General features: G+C 35.4%; 1 protein-coding gene across 1 annotated transcript in view; it reads right to left on the minus strand.

Annotated features, from left to right (window-relative positions):
• The window catches only part of GUCY1A2 (guanylate cyclase 1 soluble subunit alpha 2), a 275,698-nt gene that overhangs the window by 71,454 nt on the left and 188,474 nt on the right, over nucleotides 1–15,770 (minus strand). The window contains exon 6 of the mRNA XM_023644737.2: nucleotides 8,338–8,481. Coding sequence (XP_023500505.1) covers nucleotides 8,338–8,481 — 144 coding nt within the window. The remainder of the gene's footprint in view (nucleotides 1–8,337; nucleotides 8,482–15,770) is intronic.

Here is a 15,770-nt window from a genome sequence, read left to right on the forward strand (position 1 = left end):
TCAAAAGTAAAGATAAAAGCTAAAACAAATTAGCAATGGAATTCTATCTTATTGACGCACACATTGCATACGTAATATTGTGTATTAAATCACTAAGCCAACATCTTACAGAGGGATTGTAAGGTATTAAGGGTGCTCTGTCTATTAAAGCTCAACACTACAGTATAATGTCAGAAGAATAATTCTAAGATTAAAACAAATATTTTGTTCAATATAAAAACAGTTAATTAGAACATGATACAATCTTTAAATTCAAAGACTCCCCTGTGAAAAAATGTAGATACAACATTTTTAAATATATAGTTTCTGCATTACAATCCACAATAAATAATAAACAAAGGGAAAATAGAGAAAAAACAGTGGAGTAAGATGGCTAATGGATGCCCCCACTCAATCTGGTGGATAATCGCAATTTTCAAAATAATGATGGAATAACACCCATTCTCCTCCCACACACACATGACTGAACCTATCTCTCTTACTTTCTCATTTAAAAAATTAATCATTTTGGATGGAATACCTCTAAAATAGATTATTTCTTTCCATTCTCTTAAAGAGGACATCTAATATAAATTTAAATTTTCTTGGAGACTAAAGCCATGAAAAGTCTAATTTATTAGATAGTGAGATACTCAAAGCAACAGAAAAAGTTTGAAAATATGAAATTTATTTAACATGCTTTTATTTAATAAGCTATAGAGTGTAGTAACTAGGAGCTCTGGTTAACTATTTTTTAACTCTTCTTCACTTATAAAATGGAAATAATAGCAATATTTCCTTCAAAGAATTATTGTGAGATTTAAAAGAGTTATTACGTGGAAAGCACTTGGAACATTGAATGCCTGGCATACCATTAAGTGCTTCAATAGATATTATTTATTGTTATTCTGCAGTAGGTAGTTTAAATACAGCTAGATGCTTTTGTTTTGTCTATTTAAAGATAATTTCATCTGTGACGGGTTAAAAATAGGTATGTAGATTAGTGGGGATGAATCAGTATTAGTAAGATAACACTCATAAAAAATATACATCACTTTGAACTTCCATTTGTAGTAAGAGCAACCCTCTGCAGCTCAGCTCACAAGGCAATGAAAAGGTACTGCACCAAGATATGGGGGGAGACGAACCTGAGGAGAGGTGAGCACTAAATTTGAGCGTGTTTTCCTGCTATGGGCTCCTTCCGACTTCAGGACTGACTGAAGAGGTTGAGAAACTGAGTACTTTTGATGACCTTACAGGACTACAGGGACAAAAACTGGAGTCCAAAGATTGTCAAGGAGGAGACCTTAGTAAACTCTGAGGTGAGACCCTAACAGGCAACCCCACAGGTATAAGGGCAATACCAAAGCTATTAGGGTGAGTGAGAAGTAAGCTGGCTCTCACAGAGACTGAAGCCCAGCGTTAACTCCTCTGATCCTTGCTGGCCAGCGCTGCCAGCAATTCTGCCCACCTGAAGCACACATAAAATTCACTACAGGAGGGTAACATCTTTCTAGGTCTCAAATTATTTCTATAATTTTTTATACACCATCTCCAGTGCTCAAACAAAAAATAAAAATTAGGCACACAGGAGACAAGTAACATGACTAAAAATTAAGTGAAAGAACAAACAACGTAATAGACCACAGGTGCTCTAGAGAATGGATATCAAGCAGAGTTAAAATTAACTATGGCTGAGTATTCAAGGAAATAAATAGGAACAATATGAAAAATATCAGAAAAATGGAAACTCAAAAAACTATAAACTGCTATAATCAATATTAAGCATTAAGTGGTTGAGTTTTACAAATGATTTTTATAACAAATTGAGGGGAGTATTAGTGAGTTAGAAGCAAGATCTGAAGCAAGCATGCAGACTCAAGCTCTGATAATTAAATCGAAATGAACTACAGAAGAGAATCCGTTATAACCTTATCTACTGGCAAACTCAGTGAAAAAACACTTTAAACATATTCTTTTTTAAAAACATAAACACATTTCTAATACCAAATAAATTCACTAAACAGAATAGATCTATCTGAAAACATATTTAGCCATAAATTTTACCAGTAATATTATATAGTATTTTCCTATATGATTGCTACAACAAAACAATCATTTACTAAAACTGCCAATATGCTCATTTTCTACAAGATTAAAAGTAAATTCAGGGGCTGGCCTGGTGGCATAGCGGTTAAGTTCATGGGCTTCACTTCAGTGGCCCAGGGTTCACCAATTCAGATCCCGGGCATGGACCTATGGACCGCTTATCAAACCATGCTATGGCAGGCATCCCACATATAAAATAGAGGAAGATGGGCACAGATGTTAGCTCAGGGCTAATCTTCCTCAGCAAAAAGAGGAGGATTGATGGCAGATGCTAGCTCATGGTTAATCTTCCTCAAAAAGAAAAAAAGCAAATTTAAATGTGTCCATTGGATACACAGAGGAAGTGAGGATAACTGGGCTCAGTATCTTAATAATGAGTTCATAGACTGCCTATGTAGTTCAGTCTGACCCCTTAGTTCTTTCTCCTTAGATATAGATTCTAGAGGCAGAACATTTCAAATAAGTACATGCGCTTCAGGATGAAAAGTACTAATTAGAATTTTATAAATAAACAATTATCAAATACTCACAGGGAATTAATCAAGTTATCAAATAATTATTTTCTTTGTTTCTAAATACAACCTTGGGCTGTAATCTCATGGGGTTAATTAAATATCACAATATTTGCGAAGAGCAAATCCCTCTAAATATTAAATAATGACATCAAGTTACAACTATTTAAAAATTAATTGGAGAATAATTATTTCACAATCTCAAAAACTCCTGTAAGCTCATTAGAAGACTAAGTTGAAGCTTAAGGAGCTAGAATTTAGTGTATTACAGTCCATGTAAATTGTACACATTAATATTCCGGCCTTTGGAGTAGGCAGTTAGATGAAATTCAAGGCATTTCCTTGAGTTGCAATTGATATTGCTAAACACGATAGTATTACAACATGATTACACATTGTTTTTTCACTCTATTTCACAATCTCCGTATAATTGCCTCATTATATGAAATGTACTGTTCTCTGAACTAATGAAGAGAATTTGAATTTGTGTGTGTATGTGATGAAATTCAATGAAAATATTTTTTAAAAACTGAAATCCAGAAGTAAAACTTCCATATTTGGACACACGACTCAATCTTCTTCAAAAGCCTTAAATCATGAAAATGCTACTTGTCTTTCTAATATATCTTTAATCACATTCTCTAATTAGTCCTCAACTCAGCTTCTTTTTCCCTACCAACACTTTTTTAAAAAGAATAAATCACAGGCAGTAATAAACATTTTGTTATTTTAATCAAAGAGTGGTTAAACTATTAGTAAAAGTTAGCCTTTCAGCACTAAAAACTATTCAAAATACTTTGGTAAGATCAGATTCACAAGATTAAAGAACAACAAAAAACTACACAATTTTCTAGTGAAGTCACAATATAGCTAGCTCAAACAAACGGGAGTGAATATAAATCTGATTTTACTTTTCTTCAATTGTTCATTGTTTAAGATGAGAAAATTAGATTTCCTCGAGGGAGGGGAAAAAACCCAGAATAGGCATAATGCTGGTATTTTCATATATTCAGCCAGTAGAATAAACATCATATTGATAAAGCATAAAAAAATTCTAATCATTATTTTTAAAAGCCGTCTTAATTAAAGTCACCTTTGACTGATTTTTCAGAATTTATTGTATAAGTGGGCCATATTTGTGTATGCTTTGTAGACATAGTCTAGAACCAGCCTCTGAGTTTCATTAGAGTACTTACAGAAAAATAATTAGCTTGAGTATTATAAAATGAATAAGGGAAAAGCAATATTCTCTGGCTATTTTTAAAATTAAAAAAAATCAATCCAGGCAATTCTACAGTTAATTATTCAAGGGCATTACTAATCATTTGCGAGCAATTATAATTGATACTTCAGGTTCCTATCTCTCATCGTGACAGGTGCCTCAAAGGTTCATACAGTCATATTAAAAATTATCAATTTACTTTTCAAAATTTGAGAGGTTTGGGGAGTTTTCTTTTGGTTTGAGCTACTGCAGGACATTTGATCCTGTTCAAAACATACATAATACATTTGGTCCATGCCAAAATGTCCTTGATAATTGATTCGGTCCAAAATGTCCATAAGAATTTGGTCCATAATACATTTGGTCCATCAGACATTTGGTCCATGCCAAAAGGTCCTTGACATTTGGGCCTGTCTAAAAGATCCATGAGCATATTTGGTCCATGCTAAAAGGTTTGGACAGGACCAAATATCAAAAACCTTTTGGTGTGGACCAAATACGTTTTGGACAGGACCAAATGGTCCTACAGATATCAAAAACCTTTTGGCTGGACTCAACGTTTCCAGGGATATTTTACACAGGACTAAATGTGATCAGATATCAACGACCTTCTGTTGTGGACCAAATGTCTTATGGTCATTTTGCACAGGACCAAATATCAAGGACATTTAGGCATGTACCAAATGTCTTATGGATGTTTTGGATGACCAAATGTCTGAGAATAATTTTAAGTAATTATTGCAACTCAAATAGCTTAAATTTTAAATAGTCTAAAAACTTAGTTTGAAGGAAACAATCAACAGATCACATATCAACTCTACTGCAACACCCAAGCATTTTTAATAAAAGATTCTTTCAAAATGTTTAGAAATATTCCCATGGCACCAAGTTAGAAAACAACTCAAAATCAAATTAATATGCCAAAAAACAATCCCAAACCATGAAAATAATATAAAGTAGTAATGAAGCTAAAATTATTAAGGTGGTTTTATTATTTTTAATTCTCTTTCTGCATTCTTATTAAATCTTTATGAACATTTCCTCTTCTGATTTAATAAAACTATCTGATTCATAAGACAGAGCTAATGTTATATTCCACAAATGAAAATACGGATGAGCACACTGTAAACCACAATTCCCCAGCTTGATTCTATGGTAGTTTGTTGGCTTTAACAATGCTGAATCAGTACAGACAATATATTTCCTATAAAAGAAAATCCAACATAGAAAAATAATCCCAAATGATAAGACTGCCCAGCTGGTAGTCTTGAAAATTTAAGAACTGATATAAATTCAATCTGGAATGTGAATGTTTGCAGTTTGCAGCAGATCTGAGACAGTATTCCTTTGTTTGTTTATTTTTCCTGGCAATGGTAGAAGTGTCATTCATATGCTTAAGTAACTGGATAATTATGTCCTGAGGGGACTTAAACCAGAGTTTTTTTTAATGCTCCATGCTTTCCTATTTTCGCCACTGGTGGAAGCGGTTAGAAATCTCTTTCTTTTTCCACTTTTTTAAAATCGTCAAATATAAACCATGTGTACACATGAAAGAGTAGTAATAAAATGAATAATTTTGCACTATCACTCCTAAGTTCACTTTCTCTATTGCATGCTCCCCTTTCCGATCTTCTTCTTTCTTTCCCTTGGAGTTAAGCACCAACATGAATTTGCGTTAGTCATTCCCGCTCTTTCCTTTACACTTTTTCCATCAATGCAGGTATTTTTAAATAGCATATGTTTTCAATTTCCCCGGTTTTAAAATTTAATTAAATAGACTAATAATACAGTATTCTTCTATGACTTGCTTCTTTTCCAAATATTGTGTTTTTGACGTTCATCCATGTTGATGTCAGTAGCTGAAGTCATTCATTTTCCCAACTGTATAGTATACCAAAGTATAAATATATCACAGTTTATACATTCTATTAGATACATATTTATTTCCAGTTTAAGGCTATCATGAAATTATTGCTGTGAGTAATCTTGTGTGTGACTTCTGCTACACATGCACAAGTATTTCCCCAGTGCAAACATCTAGGAGAGGGATTAGTGGCTTGTAGGAAAGGCACAAATTAAACTTTACTACTTAAGATAAAGTAAATTTTACTCCCACTCCCATTTGTACTCCCAGCAGCTGTGTGTGATATTTCCTGCTGCTCCAGATCCTCACCAATAGTAGCACTGTAAAGTTTTCAAAGTTGTGCCAAACTATTAGGTGGAAATGCTATATCATAGTGTTATTCATATACACTTATCTGATTACTGATGAGATTAACAAAGATACTCTTATTGGTTAAATGTGTTGCAAATAATTCTCTAGTTTCTGGTTGTCTTTTTATTGTCTTTAGGTGTTCTTTGATAAACAGGAAGGTTTTACTTTTAATGTAATAAAATGATTAGCAGACATTTGGTCCTTTCCAAAACGTCCATAAAACACTGGGTCCACACCAAAGATCCTTGATGTCTGGTCCTATCCAAAACATCCATGAGCATACCTGGCCTATGCCAAATGGTTTTGGACAAGATCAAATAATAAGGACCTTTTGGTGTGGCCCCAATGTCTCCATGGATGTGTTGGATAGGACCAAATATGACCAGATATCAAAGACCTTTTGGTGTAAACCAAGTGTCTTATGGACCAAATGTCTCAAAGATGTTTTGGATAGGATCAAATGTCCTGCAAGGAATTAAATTTATACATATTTTCTTTTATGATTTGAAATTTTTTGACCTGACTAGTTTACAAAAAATTCTTCCCTGCTCTAAGTCAAAAATTCCTAATTATCAATCTATAATTTTACAGTATGGACTTTCACGTTTAACCCACCTGGAATTTATTTAAGAGAAGACTCATGAAATAGAGACCCACTTTTAATTTTTTTTTTTACCAAATAGATAACCAATTGTCCCCAAACCAGTTATTGAACTGCTCCATCCTTTCCCCCACTGAGCAACGTCACCTTTGTCATTTATCAAGTCCTCTTTTTCTCTGAAGTACTGCAGTCTCATTGAGATATGCTTAGTTTTGGATTCCTATGATTTACTTTCTGTAGAATTCTTCAGGATTCATGTGTCTAAGAACTGATTAATGTCTTTTAATAGTTCCAGAAAAAAATTCCCTTTTTTGCATTTCCTCTATTATCTCCATTTGGAGACCTAATTGAACATATATTACATCTTCCCACTCTCTCCTCCATGTCTGCTTCATATTTTACATTTTACATTCTCTTACTCATATTTCTGCATTTTTAAGTTTGTGGACTTAATTATGGATCATTTCTATAATTGTAAATTCCTGTGCACTAATTTTTGCTTCAGCTGTGTCTAATCTGCTTTCAAACTAATCCACTGATCTTTTCTTTTTTTAAGTATTATGTTGATTGCTTTGAGGTTCTCTGTTTTGTTTTGTTTTTTTCAAATCTACTCTTCCCACCTCACATTTTTAAGCTTCTCTTTCTATCTGTGCAAATTCTTTGAGGATGGGATTGAAGTTGACTTCTTCCAGGAAGGAATAGTATTTCCTGGATTTCTACTAAGAGTAATGACAGAGTACTTGAGTTAAATTCACCACTTAAGTTTTGTTCAGTCAACATACATAATGTGATTGGTACATTTCTCCCTTTCCAATGAGTTCAATGATGTGCTTAACAGTATTAAAAAATATTTTAAAAATATTTAACAGTGTATTTTAATAATTGTAATCAGAAGGGTCACTCAAGTTATCTAATTTGCCATAATGTCACAACTAGGAATGTATTTCGAGGCTTTTTATTTTTTCTGTATTTTTTAAACCCATAGTTGGTGAGCTGTTACAAGAGCGCTACTTAAATTCAAGGTTAATTCTCCAAATGCAAGATTCCAGGTTTATAAGAATTCATAGTAAAAACACATCTGGGATCCATTGGGTTTTGGCAAAACCACAGCTAGGTGACCTAATCCATTTCCAGAGGTAAATTCCGGGTTGCAGAGAGTCATGAGTACCAAAAAGAGTAAAACACACCAGGAACTACGTTTTCTACCATTTTTAAAGTTTCCTCAGTTATTGGGCTCCAACTTTTAAGCTCTGCCCCATAAAAAATTGCAGAAGTCACCCTGGAGCCTGAGGCAAAGAACATCTGTATACCACACACAGAAAGTTGTCCAGGTCTCCCATTTTCTTGCTTCTTTGCTGCTTCCTTTTTGGATCATCTCTCAGACTCTGATTTTCACCATCATCCTTGCTTTTATTTGGTGACTTAGTCACTGACAGCAAGTTCTTTCCCTTAGTCTAATCCTTTAGCTCTTTCTTTCCTCCATGGTAATTTGCCTTCCACATACCTTTTCTTATTTTAGACCATATTCCATTTGTTCTTTTCCTGGATCTATGAGTCACTTCTAGTTATTCTTTGTCCTCCTCGAGCACCCAACTTGTCTAGATCTACAAGTTGCAGTAAATAGGATCCAGAAAGAAATTTCTTGCTCCCTTCAATTAAAGATGCCTTACTACTACTCAAACTAGCTTTTGAGGGGTACCTGAATTGGTCTTCCATCAGGTGTCAGCACCTCCTCTGAAAGTTCCATCATCTTCAGGGCCATCAGAGCAATGGGTTTCGCATGGCAGAGGCTTTTTCTGTGGAGTCCTGCAGCAACACAGTATGCATCACCTATTGTTTCCACCTGCAGCAATCAGACAAACCAAATGCAAACATATGATAATGAGCCAGAATAGAAATGATTAGTTATCTGCAATCACAAACGTTGCTGAAAAACATGTCAGCAAAACATCGATAAATTAAGCAATTAGACAACTGAGTGTAATCACAGCGGAGTTTGCAAACAGCCTCAGTCAAATACTGACATCTCACTCCAGGGCTGTTCATCAACATTATCACCGTAGATGATCGCTGAAATTGGAAACAACTGGAATATAAAATAGTTATCCCTCACAAAAATAGAATTGCCCGTATTTTTGCCTGGAAAATTTCCAAATAATGACGTTTATGAAGCCACCCTCGTGTCTCCTTCAAACCTTCAAGGAGACCTTCACTGGAAAGTAATTTTCCCGCCTTTCCACTACTACACATTTTTTTATACAGCTGTAATTTGTTAACCAAGTCTACTCTTACTTACTCTTAATAATTATACTACCTGACATTTCTTGAATTCCTACTCCATACCATTAATTGTGTCAACCACTTTACACGCATTATCTGATTTCATCTTCACAAATATCCTAAATGAAAGAAACTAGTATTGGTAATTTTTGAGACATGAGAAGTTGGCAGAAATCCATCCATAATTCTACAATTAAAGAATTAATAGGCACCGTTGGAGTCTTTCCAGACCCTGTTCTAATTCTATTGTCAGCATCCCTTCTGAGTGGCCATTGCTTTTGTTAAATATTTACTCTAGGTTAAAATCCTGAAATTTCAAAAGCATGAAACATGGAATAAAAGTTAGGCACAATTTATTTTCAGAGGAAATTTCTGTAATTATTCAAAGTAGATATGGTGGTAAAATCCTCAATCGTTCTAATGTTTTAATTAGAGCAAAGTGATGAAATAATTGTATTAAATGCCCAATTCCAATATCACCTTATTCTGTGAAGCCCTCCATAGTCCTTCCATTAGTTCTAGAACTAATATTTTCTACACCTCTCTGCTATAGCTTTCATCATAGGCTATAATCAATATGTATCTATGTATAATCAATACATAGCCTCAGCTACGACATGAACTCTTTAAGAATGGGACCATGTCTTTTTCATCTCTATATTCATAGTGCTTATCATAGTATCTAAATATAGCTATTTAATAAATATTTACAAATGAATAAATTAATTAATTAACCATGTTTACCATGATTACAGCAGTCATTTGAATGATTTGCTCATTTTCACCACTCATTTTATGAGCATCAGTATATTTGTATGCCATGTAGATCTGTGTAGGAGAAAATTGCCCCTAAATGACTGAAAATGCTTCTATCATACATATGTCAAGAATTATAATTACTTAAGTCAGTTAAGATTTAATAGCAATAATTAAATGTCATGTGAATACATTTTAACACTAGAGTATTAAAAACATGTAATGCATTAAATTCTGTGAGCATTAATTTAGGGAATACGATGAAAACACTTAAGAAGCTCATGGGACTAGGAATGCCAAAATTATCACTTTATCAGAATCTGATCAGGAAAAATGCATCAAAAATGATTCAAATACCTTCACATCTATCATGAAGTTCAAAATTTTCACTTTAAGACCTGTTTTCTAATGCCAAAAATGGAAATAAAATCATATAATAAAGACAGAAAGACAGTGCGATGTCAGTTGGTAAAGGTTTTAGTTCAAAGACTAAAATATACTCCCTCTAAAGAATTCCCACTGAGGAAGACATCCAGCAAATAATAAACAGCTAAAATGTGGCCATTTACCATTTTCTCCCTAAAAACACAATGCTATTTGTGAATCCTCACATTTATCTCATTCTTTTGTATTTCTACACAATCTGAAAATCTAGAATGCTATTAGCTATGTACTTTGAAACTCACTTCTGACTTTCAGATACCAGAACACATAGGCAGTAAATTATTTACATAAAGTGAACTGCTTTACAGTCACTCTGAACATGCATGTTCCAGGAACGTAATCTCTTCTTGAAATCTCTATCATCCTCCTCCTCATCATCAGCATTATCTCCATTGTCTTTTCAGCAAAAATTTATTGGGTTCCAATAAATTAAACGCATATTTCTAAAATTTCTACCACAAGAATATATAAAGATATTACATGTTGCTCTTTCTCCTTAAGAGTGTATAATGTAATAGCATGGAGAAGATGGACAAATATGTTACCAATTGATATAAGACATAAATCGAATGAAGTGCAAGGCAAACATGTGTACAAATATAACAAATTCACATTAAAATCCATACATGATCATGTAAGACTTTTATAATGTTTAGTTTCCAAATATTTGAAGTAGGTTAGCTATCAGAAATAATAGGATCAAGAACTAGGCAAGAAATAAGCATCCAAAAACCATGACCTATATGAAGATGTGGAATGCACATATGATTCATAAACACGCCATATACAGAAAAAATTAAAAGATGTTTCCATTATGCTGAGCTAGACTATGCTGCAGTAACAATATAGGCTCCAAATCTTAATCTCTTACAATAACAAAGGTTTATTTCTCATTCATGCTACATATTTATGTGAGTTAAGGAATTGAGGTAGAGGGGAGAAACACTGTGCCACGTCTCTTCACTCTAGGAACTAAGCTAATAGAACCTCCTCTCCTGGAGCTGGTGGCCATGGCAAAGGAAAAGAGGTTCTGACCAACTGTGCCCTAGCTCTTAAAGCTTTCTTCCAGATGTGACATGTATAGCTTCTTCCCAAGATTCATTCACCAAAGCAAGTCACATGGCCATGCTTAACGTAAAGGGGATGGGAAAATGCAACCAAACTTGTCCAGAGAAGAGCCAGAAAAACATGGTGAATAGCATTAATGTGTACATGAGTGAATAGGTAATTGCTTAGAAATTTTCAAATACCCAGTTGTAAAGTGCATGTAATAAATGTCTGTGATGCTTTTCTTTCTTTGCAGACAAATTCAGCATCTTAATGTGAAAATCTTGACAGAAATACTACCACCTTAGTAATGCAGTTTTCCATTAAAGCTCCATTCTCCTTTCTTCTCCCATCAGCTAAGTCAGGTCTATACAAGTTTAGCAGAACTAAATATATGTGGAAATTTTAGTGGATTCTCTTCAAAAGAATGTCAGTTTTGCTTCACGAGGAGTAGAGAAAGGAAAAGCATTATGTATCAATTACAGTTGCTCCTGAGGTTGCTCCCTTGAGTTAAACCAAAGTTAAACATTGTAAACGTACTACCAAAAGAAAAAAACTGTACAAAATGTTGACAATGTTCTGGATTCCTTTATTATTGCTTCAGTGTTTTTTTTTAATACACACCATCTAAAATAGTGTATCTCATTTATTTTCAGCATCTCCAACCTGTTCTTGAACGACATTAGATAAGAATAAAGATGTCTAAACTAAGTATGGAGATGGAAAGGATTGTGCTTATGCAAATGTCTGAAAAAACTTACATCTTTTTCTGAACATAGAAGAGGAGGCTTAAGTACTAAAAATATTACATACAACTGCTGTCTCACATATTATTATAGCTGATTTTATCAAACTTTAAGAATTCACCTTTCCTGGTATACCTTCTTTTTGACACTTTATAATCAAAATCTTCACATTATTCCAGAAGTAAAAGTGGTGTAAGTAAACTTCTTAGAGCTATGCATTCATTCATGCTATGTAGATGAAGGCAGCGCAGTCTTCAGCATAATTTTCTTGGCTTAGACAAAGTGATGGCCATGACCACAAAAGCTACATTCTTCAAGTTGAGAACACTAATGGTCAAGAGGAGCCAAGGTGCAGAGGCCAGCACATACACATCACTGTTGGCCAAGCACAGGTCCAACAATCGATGGCAGGTAATATGGAGTGGGGACAATTGCCAAAGGTAGGCATTAACCATACTAGTACCCAAATGACTTGAGTATCTCTACGGGCTGCTCTGCTGAATTAGTTTGGCTTCCTTTCACACAGCAAGTAGTATTGTAGGAGTTGGGCCACAGATCACCTTAAATAACAGCAATCTTGTCAGATTGTGGGAGGCTGTATTCTGAGGACCAGGTGAAAAAGCTACAGTTGATGTTCTGCTCCTGCAGATAAAGGACTTGGGGCATGGGATCCTGGTCATATGTTTAGAATGGAAAAAAGGCCACTTGTCCAGAAGATCTGACCTCATATTCTTTAATGATCACCTTGTTTCTACAGTAGGAGTTTGTTCAAAAGAAGACCTTGAACATGAGCCTGTCCTGGGATGTCTAAACTCTTACTCCTAATTGATATGGACCCCAGAAAATCTGCATTGTGGACCTTAGGCATATCTGTTAGGTGGGGTTATTCTAAAAGGTGGTGTCCCAGAAGATGGATTTATTTTAGTTGATGAATTTTGTGCCCTCACACAAGCACCACTGCATTTGCCCAAACTTGGCTCCAGCTGGAGGAAGGCCCTGTCAGCCTGAGCATTCACTGCCTCTAACTCCAGACTCAAGAAAGTCTTTGAAGAGATCACATTCAGGGGCCAAGGTCTTGCTACCTCCTTCCCTTCTATCACTTTATTTTCCTTTACCACCTCCTCTTTTCTCCCTATGGACATCACTTCATCACCTCATCACCTCTTCCTCTACATTCTTCTCCTTCACTTTTTCCTTCTTCAATATTTCTGTCTTTCCACGTGCTTTTCATCCATCACTTCCTTGACTTTCCTCATCTCTTCTGCTGCCATTGAGAAGATGGCACACTCTTCAGTTGTCGCCTTTTTAGCCAAACCCCCACAACCAGCTATTGCCTGAGACCTCTACCCTGCTGTGAACTAGATCTCTGTAGAGCATTCTACACAACACTAACAGGATTTGGTGAAGGGCATACTTTCTGAAAGCAGTAACAAAGGTGCAAGAGAAAAATGAGGCATCACAGGTCATGGCGGGCAGGATGGGATAGCCTGGATATTACCATATCCCTGCCACCCCAACTCTAAAGGAGGGGGCACCCCTGGTCCCAGTTGCTGGGACTGTACAGAACTGTAACTGAAACTGAGCAAGAAGAAGCCCCACCTCCCACAGGGGGCCAAGAAGCAGCCTCTGCCTCCTTGGCAGCTGGCATATGCATATTCATTTTAATCAGACACTATATTGGGAATCCGCCTCAACATTTTTATTCTCCTCATATAAAATATGATTACCAAAAAGCAAAATTATTATTAAGCTGTCCTTTTTAGCTTTTGAAAATAATCTTGTAGTCATTCAATATTAGCATCTTCATTATAGGGTCCTAATTTATGATGCTAAAGGTTGATAGTCTGGAAATAATTTTGATATATTAATGAGGTTAATGTTGCAAAGGCTAAAGCTCTGTACTTGTCCTCCTTGTGAAGTCATGAGTAATAAGACTAACGTGTGATGAGTCATTAAAGTAACTTCATGAAACTTCTAACTTTCTATGGGTGTTAGCCCTTGTCATACAAAGAGCTGAAAGTCCTCCACTGGCATTGTCAGTAACCCAGACTGGCACCTCAGAGAGAAGAGTCTCTGTACACAAGCTCCACTCCTTGCCCAGTCTCAGGAAAATAAAAGGTCACCTGCTCCCAAAGCCCACTGTCATTTTTATATGTAGACAGCTATTTTTCCCAGGGTAGCTTTAAATTCATATCTGGATCATTCTCAGAGAACTTGATTCAGAGGATAGACTGAAAACAGGCTTAGTTACTTTTTCTAAAGGCCCTGAAAATCTCATGAATGCATTCATTATTTTGAAAGGAGAAATCTCAAAAAGAGAAGAAGAAAAACTATTTTCACCTCACTGAGTTTACAGTGTTTAGAGAACATTCCAAACAAAACTGCAAACTAGGCAAAGTCTATCTCAGGACTGAGCTCTCACTTTTTTCAAGTTTTCTTTCCCTACTTCTGGGTCTGTAACTCTCTTACATACATATCCAGCGAACAAATTTCTATCTCTATCACAATATGTACCATGTTGAGGGGTGGAGTTTGTATACGTGTGTTTGTGTGTTTATACTCTCCCCCTGCTAGATATTTATTTAACTTTATATGCCTGGACCCTATCACAGTATCAAGATGCTCAGTAAGAGTTTTATTAACTGCTTTAAATTGTGTTCAGTTTCTAAATTTAGGGGTTGGAATTGTCCCCTAAGCAAGTTTTTCAAATGCAAAACTCAGGAGCACTTGCATAAGAATCACCCAGAGGGTACTTGTTAAAAATTAGATCCCCAGGTCCCACCTAGATCTACTAAATCAATATCTAGGCATAAGGCCCAGCTATCTGCATTTTCACATGCTCCCTGGTGTATTTTATGACTCTCAAAGTTTGAAGACTCCTGGTATGTGATGTGAGTTAAAAATACTACAATATCCACCCAGATACTCACCTTCTTTTCAAGAGCCAAAGAACTTGCAGAAAGGAGAAAAGCACTCCTACCCTGAACCCCAGCCATTCCCATATATTCCTTCTCTCTCTTCCACCCTAACCATAAGGGCAATAAACTTCTCCAGACATTTCTTCATTTGTCAGAACTTTAGACTACAACTCCTAGGCCAGACACACGCACGCAAACACACATACACACACACTGACGCACCCCAAATGCTGAGATCATCTGGCACAGTAGGTATTCAGTGATCCAAAGAAAGCTTATTGAGTTCAGTTAAATACATCCACGTGCATTGTGCATACTGGTTTAGCAACTGAAATGGAAACAAGTTTAACTAAGGATTTACTGATAAAGCTATTTTAAAAAATCCTTTCATTTTTAAAAAAACCTAATTACAATCATTTTGGTTGATGTTTCTGACCCAAATACTACTTCTTTTAAGGACGTCTCTATAGTGCTTAGCTGATACAGCATTGGAAAGGAGGTCATGGATATAAATAGAACAGTGATTTGGCCTGGGACTCCCAAATGAGGGAGAATGGATTCCAAATGACTTCCTATCAAAGAAACTCTTCTGATAAAACTCTCAATAGATCTATCAATGTAAATTCCAGTTCCTGCCCAGGAATTTCAATCATGTGGAGAATACTGTTGCTGGGCCCCAGGTTGTCTATCATAAAGATTATTGAATACTGAGGCATGTTAGCAAAGAAAAATATATTGAAATAGTCAAAATTTCTTTCTAGATCCTCAAGTTAGATGTGGGCAACTGACAATTTCTTTCTGCTGTATGGTAGTCAGTCCTGTCAGATCTTCAATAATAGAGCTCCTGTTTCCCACTTTCATTTACCATTATCACTCTCATTTAATCCACATTCCAATCAAAACGAATAAGTCAATGTTCTTTGAAAACTTTCTGCACCTCC

This window comes from Equus caballus, chromosome 7 (genome assembly GCF_041296265.1).
Source record: "Equus caballus isolate H_3958 breed thoroughbred chromosome 7, TB-T2T, whole genome shotgun sequence".
Lineage (NCBI taxonomy): Eukaryota > Metazoa > Chordata > Mammalia > Perissodactyla > Equidae > Equus > Equus caballus.